Source organism: Corvus moneduloides, chromosome 30, assembly GCF_009650955.1.
Source record: "Corvus moneduloides isolate bCorMon1 chromosome 30, bCorMon1.pri, whole genome shotgun sequence".
In the NCBI taxonomy this organism is placed as follows: domain Eukaryota; kingdom Metazoa; phylum Chordata; class Aves; order Passeriformes; family Corvidae; genus Corvus; species Corvus moneduloides.
Window position 1 is genome coordinate 775,718 of NC_045505.1, and position 12,263 is coordinate 787,980.

Genomic DNA, 12,263 nt, shown 5'->3' on the forward strand with positions numbered 1-12,263 from the left:
CCCCTCCCGGGGAGGGGGGACCCCGCTGCTGCCAGGCCCCGCCTCCTGCTACCGGGGGGGCTCTTTGGGGGTCACCCTTCATTTCGGTCTCGGCTGCAGTGCCGGGGGGGACACACTCGGGGGGCTCCGTGGGGCGCGGGTCGGGCCGATCCCATCCCGGGGCAGCCGCGATCGGTGGCTCGGTACCGATCCCCGCCGCGGGGAAGGAGGGGCGGGGGGTACCGGCTCCGTCTCGGGCGGTTCCGGGGATCACGGGAAGGGGGGGATGCGGGGGGGGTGCCCGGGGCGGGGATGCGGCGGCGGCACCGGGACTCCCCCGCCGCCCCCGGGCGCGGATTGGCGGCGGTGGGGGCGCAGGGCGGGGCCGGCCCGGTGGAGCCATGACGTCACCGCCGCCGCCGGTCCCGCCCCGGCCCCGGTCCCGGTCCCAGCCCCGGCCATGCCGTCCCGGCCCTGGCCCCGGCCCCGCCGTAGCCCCCGGTGAGTCCGGTCGCTCCGCGGCGGGAGGGCAGGCGGGGGGCCGGGGGGTCGGGCCGCTCCTCGGGGGCACCGGAGGCGGGGGGGCATCCGTGGCCTCCGGGCACCGGATCGTGCCGTGGGAGGGTGGGGGTTGACCCCGGGGAAACGGCGGGGGTGGCCCGGTGTTCCCCTGCTGCCCCCCGGTGCATCCCCGTTGTGTCCTCGGCTCTCCCCGCTGTCTCCGGTGCATCCTGGGGTGTCCCCGGTGTCCCCCCAGAGCATCCCGGCTGTTTCTGAGGTGTCCCCGCTGCATCCTGGCTGTTCCTGGGGTGTCCCCAATGTCCCCGGTGCATTCCGGCTGTCCCCAGTGTCACCAGTGCATCCTGACTCTCCCTGGTGTGTCCCCAGTGTCCCCATTGCATCCCGGCTTGTCCTCCCTGGGGTGTCCCCAGTGTCCCCAGTGCATCCTGACTCTCCGTGGGGTATTCCAGGTGTCCCCACTGCATCCTGACTCTTCCTGGTATGTTCCCACCGCATCCTGACTGTCCCTGCGGTGTCCTCAGTGTCCCCACTGCATCCCGACTGTCCCTGGGGTGTCCCCCACTGTCTTTCATCCCACCCGCCGGTCCCCAGTGTCCCCAGTACACCCCAGCTGCCCCCTGCGTGTGTCTCTGTTGTCCCCACCACATCCTGACTGTTCCCAGTGTCCCCACCGCATCTCTGGCTGTCCCTGCGTGTCCCTGGCGAGTCCCAGCTGTCCTCGATGTGTCCCTGCACCCCGAGGCTGTTTCTCTAGCACATCCCACTTGTCCCCGGTGTATCCCGGCTGTCCCCAGGGTGTCCTTGCCGTCCCTGGTGCATCCTGGCTGTCCCTGGACTGTCCCCAGTGTGTCCTGGCTGTCCCCAGAACAGCTCAGCAGGGTTGGGGGCACTCGGGGCTGTCACCCCATGTCCCTGGACTGTCCCCAGTGTGTCCTGGCTGTCCCCAAAGCAGCTCAGCACGGTTGGGGGCACTCGGGGCTGTCATCCCACATCCCTGGACTGTCCCCAGTGTGTCCTGGCTGTCCCCAGAGCAGCTCAGCAGGGTTGGGGGCACTCAGGGCTGTCATCCCACGTCCCTGGGCTCGGAGTGGGGGCCCTGCTGTGGGGCAGGCCAGGGCCAGCCCGTCACAGCCACGCTGGCACGTCCTGGGCTGCGGTTTGGGCACGTGCCGTGCCCCCACGCCGTGTGTCCACAGTGCCCGGGGCAGCGGGGAACAAGTGACTGGGGGGTACTGGGGAGGGGACGGGGGCTCTGGGTGGCCCTGGCTGTGCCACAGCCGTGTCCCCCTCCCCACAGGGACCCTCGCGCTGCCCCCGCGGGGCCCCACGCTGGGGGAGGGGATGGCCGCGCTGTCCATCTGTCGGGGCCCCCCCGGCTGTCCCCGCCGGGGGCTTGGGGGGGCCGCGGGCTGCTCTTCCCCTCCAGACAGAGCCTCACTTCCCCCCGTGACGCAGCCGGAGCCGCCGGCCCCGGGGCCGCTTCCTGCGCGGGGGGCAGGCGAGGGGCCCACGGGCACCTCAGGGACAATGGGGACCAAAGGGACCCGCGTGGGTTCGCCCCACGGGCTGCAGGGGCCGGGGACAGCATGTGCGAGGTCTGCCCGTGCCCCCAGGACCTTCCCCTTGTCCCTCCATCACCCCCAGACCATCTTCTTATCCCCCGCATCACCACCAGACCCTCCTCTTGTCCCCTCCGGTCTCCCTCGTCCTGCCGAGCGCCCCCCGCCCCGCCGCGGTGCCGTGGGGTCCGGGTGAACCGGGGACGCGTGGCCCCGTGTGAACCCCAAAACCCCAAACCTCCCCCTCGTGGGGCGGGGGCTGGAGGCCGCGGCCGGGGGTCACGGCTCGGCGCCGCGTCTGCAGCCCCGGGGGGCTCCCCGAGGGGTTCCCGGGCTCCGGGGGGTCCCTCCAGAGGGTGCGGAATGCCCTCTGGGGATCCCTCTGTGCGCTGGCCTGTCCCCCCCGGCGGTGCCCGGTGCCGCGAGGGGATTCCCGGTGCTTCCTCTCCCGGGTTGGTTCCCGGTGTGCTGGTGCCGCCGCTCCCGGGGGCCCCGGCGCCGGTTCCCCGGGGCTGGCGCTGGCGGAGCCGCGCACCGGGGGAGGCGGTGGCTCCATCCCAGCTCCTCCCCGGCCGCGGCGGGAAGGCGGAGCCGCCGCCGCCGCCTCCCAACAATAGCGCGGCCGGGCCGGGCCGGGATGGAAACGCCGCCGCCGCCGGGACCGGCCCCAGGGCCGCTCTGAGCCGAGACTGGCGGAGCCGCCGGGAGCCCCGGGCGTGAGTACGGGCCGGGGTCGGGGCTCAGCGCAGGCACGCGGTGGCACCGGCGGCGGGGGGAGCCCAGGGTGGAGCGGGGGGTGTGCGGCACTGGGGGGGCCGAGGGTCCTGTGCGCCGGGGCTGCGCATCCCGGTGCCCCGGGGCCGGGGTCAGCACCGGGGGTGCTGCATATCCCAATATCCCGGAGGTGCTGCACATCCCGGTGCCCTGGTGCCGATTCCGGTCCCAGTGGTCCTGCGCATCCTCGTGACCCTGTGCCGGTGGCGGTCCTGGTCCTGGGGGCATACCGGTGCTCCGGGGCTGATGCCGGTGCCCGTCCCAGTGGTGCTGCACATCCCGGTGCCCCAGGGCTGGTTCCGGTCCCGGTCCCAGGCGTGCTGTGCATCCTGGTGCCGCTCAGGTTCCCCTGTACCACCGGGAGGGAGGTGGGCAGCAAGAAGGGTCCCTGCGGCTCTTGGTGCCAGTGGGGTCAGGACTCGGCCCTGGGGGTCTTTTGAGGCTCCTTCCCCCTCCTCAGCCCAGTTCTCCCCGGCAGGTGACACCGCACAGGGACGGGGCTGAGGACATCCGAAGCCAGGTAAGGGAGGGCCGGGCTGTGCAGGGCCTGAGGGTGCCTCAGGCCAGGTGCCACCAGCCAGGGGCCGGCAGGGACCCCATCGTGACACGTGTCCCCTGCAGCAGTGATGTCGGAGAGTGTGGCCGAAGCACCGGGAGCCGGGAGCCCGGCAGCGCTGGGTGAGACGGGCACCAGCCATGAGCTGCTGCAGCGCCTGCGGGAGCTGGAGGTATGCGGGAATGGGACCACCAGGACACGGGATCACTGGGCAGCTGTGGCTGGTGCCACCAGGCAGCTGTGGCCACTGTGAATCCATGGCCATGGCCACCATGCAGCCAGTGCCAAGAGCCAGCTGTGGCCAGTGCCATGGAGCCCACAGTCTGGACTCCATGGTGATGGGTCGCACTGTCCAGCTTTCCACGGCCATTGTGTGCCACTGCTCCTGGGGCAGCCTCATCCTGCCATGAGTGGCCCTGAGTGCCACCAGGAGACAGAGGTCTGCTTGGTGCCATGGGGATGTCCACGGTGTCCCCTGAGCTGTCCCTGCTCTGTTGTAGGCAGAGAATTCAGCCCTGGCCCAGGCCAATGAGAACCAGCGGGAGACGTACGAACGCTGCCTGGACGAGGTACTGGAGAACACAGCCACACACGGGGTACACACGTGGTACACACATGAACACGCGTGTGCGGGGGCACAAGGCCGTGTGTGCCCATGTGCCCCACCCCAGACCTCCCCTCTGCTCCCCAGGTTGCCAACCACGTGGTGCAGGCGCTGCTCAACCAGAAGGTGGGTGGCAGGAGGGCGGGAGGGTGTTGGGGGGCTCGGGAGGATGTTGAGGGGCTCGGGGGGTCCTGGCTGACCCCCCACGCCCCGGTCAGGACCTGCGTGAGGAGTGCATCAAGCTGAAGAAGCGTGTTTTCGAGCTGGAGCGGCAGAACCAGGTGCTGAGCGACCTGTTCCAGCAGAAGCTGCAGCTCTCCACTGGGTCCCTGCCCCAGGTATGCCTAGGGCTGCATCGGAGCTGGGGGGTGGGCATGGGGAAGAGCTCCCCCAGAGCTTAACCCACCACCTCTCTCCTCTCCAGCTGCCGCTGCACCCAGTGCCAGTAGCCCCAGATGTCCCGGTCACCCCCCAGCCAGGCTCTGCTGAGCAACAGCCTCCCCCGCTGCTCCCCGGCCTCTGTGTGCCCCTGCCTGAGGTGAGTACCGGTGTTCCCAACCCCTTCCTGTTCTAGTGTCCCCCTCTCCGGGCTGTGTCACCCCCTTCCCCATTGTCTTCTCCCAGTGTGTGGTGTCACCAGGCCTGTGACACGTGGCTTTCCAGGCCCACGGTGTCCTGTCTCCCTCCCTGGATCTGTGGTGTCCCCATCCATGTGCCTGTGCCATCATACTTTCAGCAGTGTCCCTGTGCTCCCTGTGGTGTCACCTCTCCAGTTCCATGGTGTCCACCTCCCCAAACCCCTCTGTCTGTGATGTCTCTGGCTCCAAAACCCATTGCCCCAGATGTCCCTGTCCCCATTGTGTCCCCATCCCAAAGCCTATTGTGCACCTCTCTGTGTTTCCAGAGTGTCCCTCTGGTACCAGGGGGCTCAGTGCCAGGTGCCCACAGGGTGACTATGCCCGGTCCCCGCAGGTGCTGCCACCGGTGCCATCAGGCAGCCCTGGGCTCAGCCCTGGTGCCCCACCCCTGGATGCCTTGTCCCCCTTCTTCAAAAAGAAAGCCCAAATCCTGGAGGTGCTGCGCAAGCTGGAGGAGACAGACCCGCTCTTGGGGCCCCCTCCGGCCTCCCCTGGCTCCCCCGAGCCCTGCTCAGCCCCGGGTTGGCCCCCCTGCCCACTGCGGGGGCCGGGGGCTGTGGGGGGCTGGCGGGGGACCGAGGGCAGCCCCTGCTCCTCACCAGAGGAAGGGGGGCCGCCGCGGGGGGCTCTGCTCAGCGCCTTGGCTGAGCGGCTGCTGCGAGGTGAGGGAGGGGGCTGCTGCCGGAGCAACGGCGAAGCCCCTGGGGGACCCCCCCGGCAGCGGCGCGGGGAGCACCCCGCCTTCCTGGGACTCTACACGCCGGGCGAGGAGAGCCCCGAGGGGGGCTTCACCCCGCTCTCACCTGGGGGGGTCCCCAACCCCCTGCCCTCCCCCAGCAAGGTGCTCAAGCTGCCAGCCCCCCCCGGGGGGCTGCGCCTCAGCCCCCAGCTCGCCCACCCCTCCAAGATCCCCTGTCGTGGCGCCCACCCCGAGGCCTCACCGGCGCTCAGCCGCCGCCCATCCCCCGATGCCCCCCCCAGAGCCCGGCTCCACCGAGCCCTCCGCCTTCCCCACCCCCGCACCTTCGAGGCGGTCGAGCAGCCCCCTGGGCCACCGGGACCCCTGGCCGGCGGGGAGCGGGCGGCCGCTTCCCCCCCCAGCTCCCGCCGTGGCACGGGGGGCTCGGCTCCCTGCCGCCGCCCTGGCAAGAAGCCCCCCGAGCCGGGCTACCTGCCCTTCAAGGAGCGCCTGGCCGCCCTGGGCAAGCTGCGGGGGGCAGAGGGCCGCGAGCCGCCTGGCCCGGGGCGGCCCGAACGGGGCCACGGGGCCGAGCTGCGCCCTCCGCCCCGGGGGGGTTTGGGGGGCAGCCTGAAGCACCCCGAGCCGGCGCACGGCGCGGAGCCCCTGGCCCGCTGCTACTCCTCCGGCTCCATGGGCGACCCCGGCAAGGCGGGGGGCAAGGGGCGCCCCGTCACCGGCCGGACCCCCTCACGGACCCCCCCCACGCCCCCTGCCAAGGCCTCCCGCAGCCCTCACGGCAGCCCCACCAAGCTGCCCACCAAGGCGGGCAAAGCGGGGGCGCCGCGGGGCGAGGAGCCAGCGGGCGCCAAGGCGGGCGGGGGTCCCCACAAAACCCCCGCAGACCCCGAGCCCACGGGGCCGGCGGCGAGCGCCGCGGGGCACTCGGCCATCGAGGAGAAGGTGATGAAGGGCATCGAGGAGAACGTGCTGCGGCTGCAGGGGCAGGAGCGGGCGCCGGGCACCGAGGCCAAGGGCAAGGCGGCGGGGCTGGCGAGCTGGTTCGGGCTGCGGCGCAGCAAGCTGCCGGCGCTGAGCCGGCGTGGGGACGGGGGACGCGGGCGCGAGTGGGCCGGGACCCCCGCGCCCCTGCGCCGAGAGGTCAAGTTGGCCGCCCGCAAGCTGGAAGCCGAGAGTCTCAACATCTCGAAGCTGATGGAGAAGGCGGAGGATCTGCGGAAGGCGCTGCGGGAGGAACACGCGTTCCTGCAGGGACTGGCGCTGGAGAAGGGGCGTCCCCGCGGGCCCCCGCGAGGCCCCGGCCCCCTCCCCGTCATGTACCAGGAGGTGACGGCCGAGACCTTCATGCAGCAGCTGCTGGACAGGTCAGCTCCCACCTGGGTCCCTTCGGGGTAGGGGGGAGGGTGGGGCGTCCCCCTGATCGTTGCCTCCCCCCAGGGTGGACGGGAAGGACGTCCCCTACGAGACCCGCCTGGAGCACAAGCGGGAGCTTTGTGACCTCCGGAGGGTCCCCCCCGACGCCAAAGAACCCCGGCTCTGCCGCCCGCCCCGCAACGGCATCGTGGGACACCTGCGGGAGCCCTCGGACAAGGTGAGGACCCCCGCTCCAGCCCCCAGGCCTCCGCTCCGGGGGGACCCCGCAGCCGTTCAGCCTCTGCATCCCCGCAGGTGCCTGACGTGGGGCTCCGGGACGAGCTCCCCGTCCGACGAGAGCTTGTCCGAGTCGGGGACGTCGCAGCATTTCGCTGGTGAGGGGGCGATGGGGGGGTTAGGGCGGAGAGGGGGCACCAGGGTGGACCCCCCGGCATTGACCCCTCCCCTTGTGCTGCAGCCTGTGGGTCTCTGACGCGGACACTGGACAGCGGGATCGGGACCTTCCCGCCCCCTGACTATGGGGGGGTCCCCGCCAAGAGCACCCCCAAACCGCGGGGCCGCCCCGAGCCGCTGCCCGGGGCCGTGCCGGCCGCCGTCACCAAAGTGCCGCGCAAGGCCCGGACGCTGGAGCGAGAGGTGCCCAGCGCCGAGGAGCTGCTGGTGCCTGGAAAGCACCGGAGCGCCCCGGGGTGCCGCCTCCCGCCCCCCCCCCAGCTCACACGGCCACTGCGCTGCACCCCAAGGTGGGTGTCCCCTTCCCCGTGCCCCAAGGTGGGTGTCCCCCCTCCGTGCCGGGTGTGCCCCCACCCCCGTTCAGGTGCAACAGGGGCTCGGCCCCACGGTGGGGGGCTGGGGGTGTGGAGGCCCTGCAGGTCAGCGCTGGCCCCCCGTTGTTCCGCAGACACCGGGGAGGACGCCCGGAAGCCGCGGCACGTCCAGCAGAGCAAGAACTGGACCTTCCCCAATGCCAAAGCCTGCAGTGCTGCTGACCCCTTCGTGTGCCCCCCCGGGGGGCTGGAGGGGCTGCATCGGCCTGTGCAGGTAAGGGCGGGCTGTGGGAGCCCTGAAATCCTGGAGTACCCCAAAACCTTGGTGTGGGGTCCCTGAAACTCCAGAGTGAGGACACTGAAGCAAGACCCCAAAACCCCAGCACAGGGACCCCAGACCCTCCTGGCCATGCTGTGGCGATGGAGAAGCCATGGGGAGAGGATGTGGGGGGACACTCCCCAGAGTGATCATTTGCCACATCCTCATGTGCCCCGAGGGGTGGGGGGGATTTAAAATGCCCCTCTAATGTTTTGGGGGGGGGGGCACAGAGGTTCCCCCCACGGGGGAGTGAGAACGTGGGTGTCATTAGCACAGGCAACCCCCCCTGCCCACGCTGTCCCTCCCCAGGCCCCTGTGTGCAGCCCGGCGGGGCATCGAGGGGCATCCCCGGAGGCCCCCCCACCGCTGCCCCCTGCCCTGAGCGCTAGCAGCAGCCGGACCCCCAGCGCCTCAGACGTGGGGGACGAGGGCAGCACGGAGGCGCGGTCCCGGGACGGGGGGCACGGCCCCGCCGGGCTGGAGCACTCCGAGTCCCTCAGCGATTCGCTCTACGACAGCCTCTCCTCCTGCGGCAGCCAGGGCTGAGCGGCCCCGGCCCTGCTCCCACGTCTTCCACCCTGTCCCCGCTGCTCCCCGCTCCCGCTCTGAGGGTGCTGCCTGGATTGGGGGGGTCCGGTGTCCTGTCGCTCCCTGTCCCGGCTCTCTCCGATGGTGCTATGGCTCTGTACAGCCCCCGCCGATGGGTTTTTAACTCAATAAAGCCGCCCCCCCCCCCCCCCCGCCCGGGTTATTTATACACGTGATGGTGCAGCCGCTGTGTCCCTGCGCTCCAGGGAGGGTCGGATGGACGCGGGGGGATGGAGGGATGGACGGATGGACGCGGGGGATGGAAAGACGGGGACGAGAGTTTGGAGTCTGAGCGATTTATTGAATCATCCCGGTGTACAAAGAGCAGAGGTGGCGGGACTGAGAGCGCTGGGAATGCGATGTCCCCGCGGCCCCCTCCCAGCACACGTTCGTTTCTTGGCACTGGTGCTCAAGGGGAGGCTCCACCAATGAGTTTGGCTGAGGGGGGGTCGCACCAACGACCCCCCGGGGGCTGGTTTGGGGCTTTACAGCCTCCCGGGGAAGGGTAACACCCCGGGTGCCGGTGGGGCTGGGGACAAACCTCAGAGGAAAGAGGACAAGTGGGTGACCACTCCAAGGGCCACAGGCTGGGGGGAAAACCAGGGGGAGCCAAATTCCAGCAGGATCCACAAATTGACTGGTTTATAATAAAAAAAAAAAAAAAAAAGCTGAACGAGAGAAAAACCCACGAGGTGCGAAAGCTTCTGGCTGCTTCCTCGGCAGCAAAGCGCAGCCCCTTTAATGACAGAGAGGGACGGGAGGGGACATGGGGACACAGGGGTGGCTCCGCCTCGGCCCAGAGCCGCTTCACTTCTTCTCCTTCTTCTTGTTCTGCAAGAGGAAAGGTGGCCACGGTCACCGTGGGCTCCATCCCTCTGTCCCCCTGCCCTGCCCGGGGACCCTCACCTACCTCGGACATGCCCAGGATCATCAGGAGCTCCCGGAAGATGTTCACGAAGTCGAGGAAGAGATCAACGCAGTGCCTGGGGGAGGGAGGGAGGGAGGGAGAGAGGGAGGGATGGATGCTCAGGGTAGGCCACCCTGCCCCCTGTGTCACCCCCCCTGTGTCCCCAGCACCCACCAGATGTAATCCTTGTCGCCGCTCTCCGCCTTCTCAATGATGAGCTGCGTGTCGAAGAGCACGAAGCCGCACATGATCATCAGCGCCACGTACAGGTTGGCCTGCAGGGGAGAGAGGGACATGAGGTGGGGACAGTCCCCTGCTGGTGTCACCTGTCTGTCTGCCCATCCTCAGCGGGGTCCCAGCAGCTGGAAGGGGACTCACTGTGAAGAGCCAGGTGGATCTCACGAAGGCGTTCACCAGGGAGGAGAGGAGCATCAGGGTGAGGCCGGAGAGCAGGAAACCTGCAGGGCGAGGGCAGGGGGTGAGGGCCAGGTCTGGGGAGCCCCCCACACCCCGCAGGGACCCCCCAGGCCCCTGAGAGTCCTCCCCAAAGCCCCTCTCACCTCCTAGGTAGAGGTAGCTGCGGCGCCGGGCGTACAGGGCGCTCAGTGAGAAGCAGGCGAAGATGGTGGCAGTGCCCAGGAAGGCAGTAGGGATGATGCTGGGAGGGGAAAGAGGTGGTCAGAGGGTTTTGGGGTCAGCTGGGGGGCATCAGCAGGGCTTGGGGGGTAGCTGGGGGTGGGGAATAGGATCTGTGTGGCAGTTGGAGGTGGGGGACGGAGTCTGTGGGAGCATCTCCTACCTGGGGTTGATGGAGATGCACATTTGCAGGAGGGGTCCCAGGTTGATGCCTGGAAGGACAGAACTGATTGTGACGAGAGCCATTCTGGGGGCTCCATCCGGCCCCTCCACAGGATTTGGGGTCCTGTGGGATGCGGGGGGTAGTTGTGGTGCTCACCTACCCGTGAGGAAGGCGAAGCCAACCAGCATCCCCAGCCGCTTCTGCTCAGTCTCGCGGCTGTGCGGGGTGGCCGTGAGCCAAACCATCAGCCCCAGTGCACCCAGGCCAGTCAGGAGCCCGAACTGGGAGAGTGAAGAGACAGATGAGGGCTGGGCATTGCCTCACCTGGGTGGTGCAGGGCTTGGGGTGCCACCTGTGACCCTTCAAAGGCCCCTCACCTGGAACAGGTGGGTCACCACGTTGATGTAGGCGCCTGCAGCCGCCACAAACATGCAGATGGCGAAGCTGCCATAGACCCTCTTCAGGTGCTCCTGGGTGGAGGCTGAGCTGTGGGCAAGGAGGGGGTGGTGAGGGGGTCAGGGAGGGCTGGCGCAGCCCCCCAGGCCCCCCGCCCTGCCTGTGTGTCACTCACATGTGGGAGAACTTGAAGAGGGCATCAAAGTTAATGCTCCGGTCGAAGACGTTCATGGTGCCAGGCTGGGATGGGCCCACGGCCGCTCCACAGGGGTGCAAGCTGTGAGGGGAAGCGGGGTCAGGAAGGATCTGGAGCCTACCCAAAGCTCCCAAACTTCCCCCAGGAGCCGGGTGGGAGCCCAGGAGCTGCGGAGTGAGTGGCAGGAGCTGCGGAGTGAGTGGCAGGAGCTGCGGAGCTGCCGGGGCTCCGGAGCCTTCCTTGTCCAGCTGGTGCAAGCACTGCTGGCTGTTGCAAGGCCACGGTGGCCCCCGGGGTGTTGCAGGGCTGTTGCAAGGCCAGGGCGGCCCTCGGAGATCCCGCAATGGGGCTGTTGTGAGGCCAGGGGAGCCCCTGAAGAGTGCCCGGTGCTGTGGGAGCGCTGCCGGCAGCTGGAAACGTCTTTGTGCCAGGTGACTATTAGTGCCTGTAATGACGTCCCCAGAGGTGGCTCTGGCAGCGGGAGGCTCCCGGCAGGGCCTCCTCCTCCTCCTCCTCTTCCTCGCCCTCCTCCTTGTCCTCGTCCAGCCGGCTCGGCCGGCTCTGTCCCCTCTGGCACCTGCCAGAGCCCGACCTGCCCAGCCAGTGGCACGAGCCACCTGTCCCCGAGGGATGGAGGGGACCAAACAGGGCCTGCCGGGGGACAGGGGCTTCCGGCAGCTGCCCCGGCAGAGGGGAGGGTCTCGGAGAGGGGCCTCATCCTGCCACACCAGCACGGCCCAGGGGTGCACAGGTCACAACTCAGCACTGGGACAGTGGCATGGGGTGGCACTGGACCGGTGTCACCCCTGGGCTGGTGCCACGAGGCCCTGGGGCAGCCCCAGGTCAGAGGGCAAGGCAAGGGAGGAGGTGCGGCCATGGGGACAGTCCCCGCCGGGGTGTGGCGGCGGGGGTGTGTGTGACAGGGGCGTGACAGCCCCCGCCGGGGGTGACACCCCTCGGGTCCCAGTGACAGCCGGTTCCACTGGGCAGGGCCCGGTGAGTGCCGGTCCCGGGCCGGCCGGACCCCGAGCCGCCCTCCCCGCCCCCAGCGCCGCTTTCGCTTTCGCCGGTGCCGCCCCTGGTCAGCTCCAAGCGACCTTTACCCGCTGCTTCCTGCACCCCCTCCCCGGCGCTGCCCCGGCGCTTCCCCCCCCCTCCACCGCCCCGATCCCCCCCGATCCTCCCGTTAGAACCGGGCGGAGACCCCCGGGGCCGAACCCGTGCGCGCCGCTCCCCCCCCACCCCCCCCGCCACGGGGCCTGGTGGGGGCGGGACCGCCGCGGTCCGCTCGGGGCGCGTTCTGGGGGGCGTTGTGGGATTTCCCGGGGTCCGCAGCCGCCCTGGGACCCCCGGGGCTCCCCCGGGGCTGCCCCGGGCCCGCCCCGCCCGCGCCCCCCGCCCGCACCTGCGCCGCGTCCGCCGTCCGTGCCAGGCCGCGAGCTCTGCGCCACGCCCCCGCCTCTCATTGGCTGAGCCCCCGCGTAGTCCCGCCTCCCGCGTCATCCCATTGGCTCTCGTCAGCGCGGGGGGCGGGGCTCGTCTCGAGCCGCCGTCACGGCCCGGGCCGCGCCCGAGCGCCGCCGTT

The 12,263-nt window shown here is 70.3% G+C and overlaps 2 protein-coding genes across 2 annotated transcripts; one reads left to right on the plus strand and one right to left on the minus strand.

The window, feature by feature from the left end:
* The first annotated feature begins 423 nt into the window (after nucleotides 1–423).
* Nucleotides 424–8,549, plus strand: NCKAP5L (NCK associated protein 5 like). Its single transcript, XM_032093824.1, has 13 exons — nucleotides 424–480; nucleotides 3,313–3,354; nucleotides 3,456–3,562; nucleotides 3,891–3,959; nucleotides 4,082–4,120; nucleotides 4,213–4,332; nucleotides 4,419–4,532; nucleotides 4,967–6,696; nucleotides 6,770–6,923; nucleotides 6,984–7,080; nucleotides 7,164–7,449; nucleotides 7,608–7,692; nucleotides 8,102–8,549. Exons 3-13 carry the CDS (start codon nucleotides 3,461–3,463, stop codon nucleotides 8,336–8,338), a joined length of 3,033 nt encoding a protein of 1,010 aa, XP_031949715.1. The 5' UTR covers nucleotides 424–480; nucleotides 3,313–3,354; nucleotides 3,456–3,460; the 3' UTR covers nucleotides 8,339–8,549.
* A 111-nt stretch (nucleotides 8,550–8,660) lies between these two features.
* TMBIM6 (transmembrane BAX inhibitor motif containing 6) lies at nucleotides 8,661–12,186 on the minus strand. Its single transcript, XM_032093969.1, has 10 exons — nucleotides 12,084–12,186; nucleotides 10,658–10,759; nucleotides 10,464–10,572; nucleotides 10,247–10,367; nucleotides 10,087–10,135; nucleotides 9,848–9,945; nucleotides 9,666–9,745; nucleotides 9,462–9,562; nucleotides 9,291–9,363; nucleotides 8,661–9,211 (listed from the first exon to the last, which is right to left on the minus strand). The coding sequence occupies exons 1-10, from the start codon at nucleotides 12,179–12,181 to the stop codon at nucleotides 9,188–9,190; spliced, it is 855 nt and encodes a 284-aa protein (XP_031949860.1). The 5' UTR covers nucleotides 12,182–12,186; the 3' UTR covers nucleotides 8,661–9,187.
* Between the last annotated feature and the right edge of the window lie 77 nt (nucleotides 12,187–12,263).

Excerpts from the sequence above, each read along its gene's own strand:
- TMBIM6 (XM_032093969.1), bottom strand. The coding sequence starts at position 12,181 with ATGACGCGGGAGGCGGGACTACGCGGGGGCTCAGCCAATGAGAGGCGG. Across the intron at positions 10,368-10,463 it reads TGGTGACCCACCTGTTCCAG|TTCGGGCTCCTGACTGGCCT; the intron begins GTGAGGGGCCTT and ends TCACTCTCCCAG. Across the intron at positions 9,212-9,290 it reads TGATCCTGGGCATGTCCGAG|AACAAGAAGAAGGAGAAGAA; the intron begins GTAGGTGAGGGT and ends TTCCTCTTGCAG.
- NCKAP5L (XM_032093824.1), top strand. The coding sequence starts at position 3,461 with ATGTCGGAGAGTGTGGCCGAAGCACCGGGAGCCGGGAGCCCGGCAGCG. Across the intron at positions 3,960-4,081 it reads ACGAACGCTGCCTGGACGAG|GTTGCCAACCACGTGGTGCA; the intron begins GTACTGGAGAAC and ends TCTGCTCCCCAG. Across the intron at positions 7,081-7,163 it reads GACGTCGCAGCATTTCGCTG|CCTGTGGGTCTCTGACGCGG; the intron begins GTGAGGGGGCGA and ends CTTGTGCTGCAG.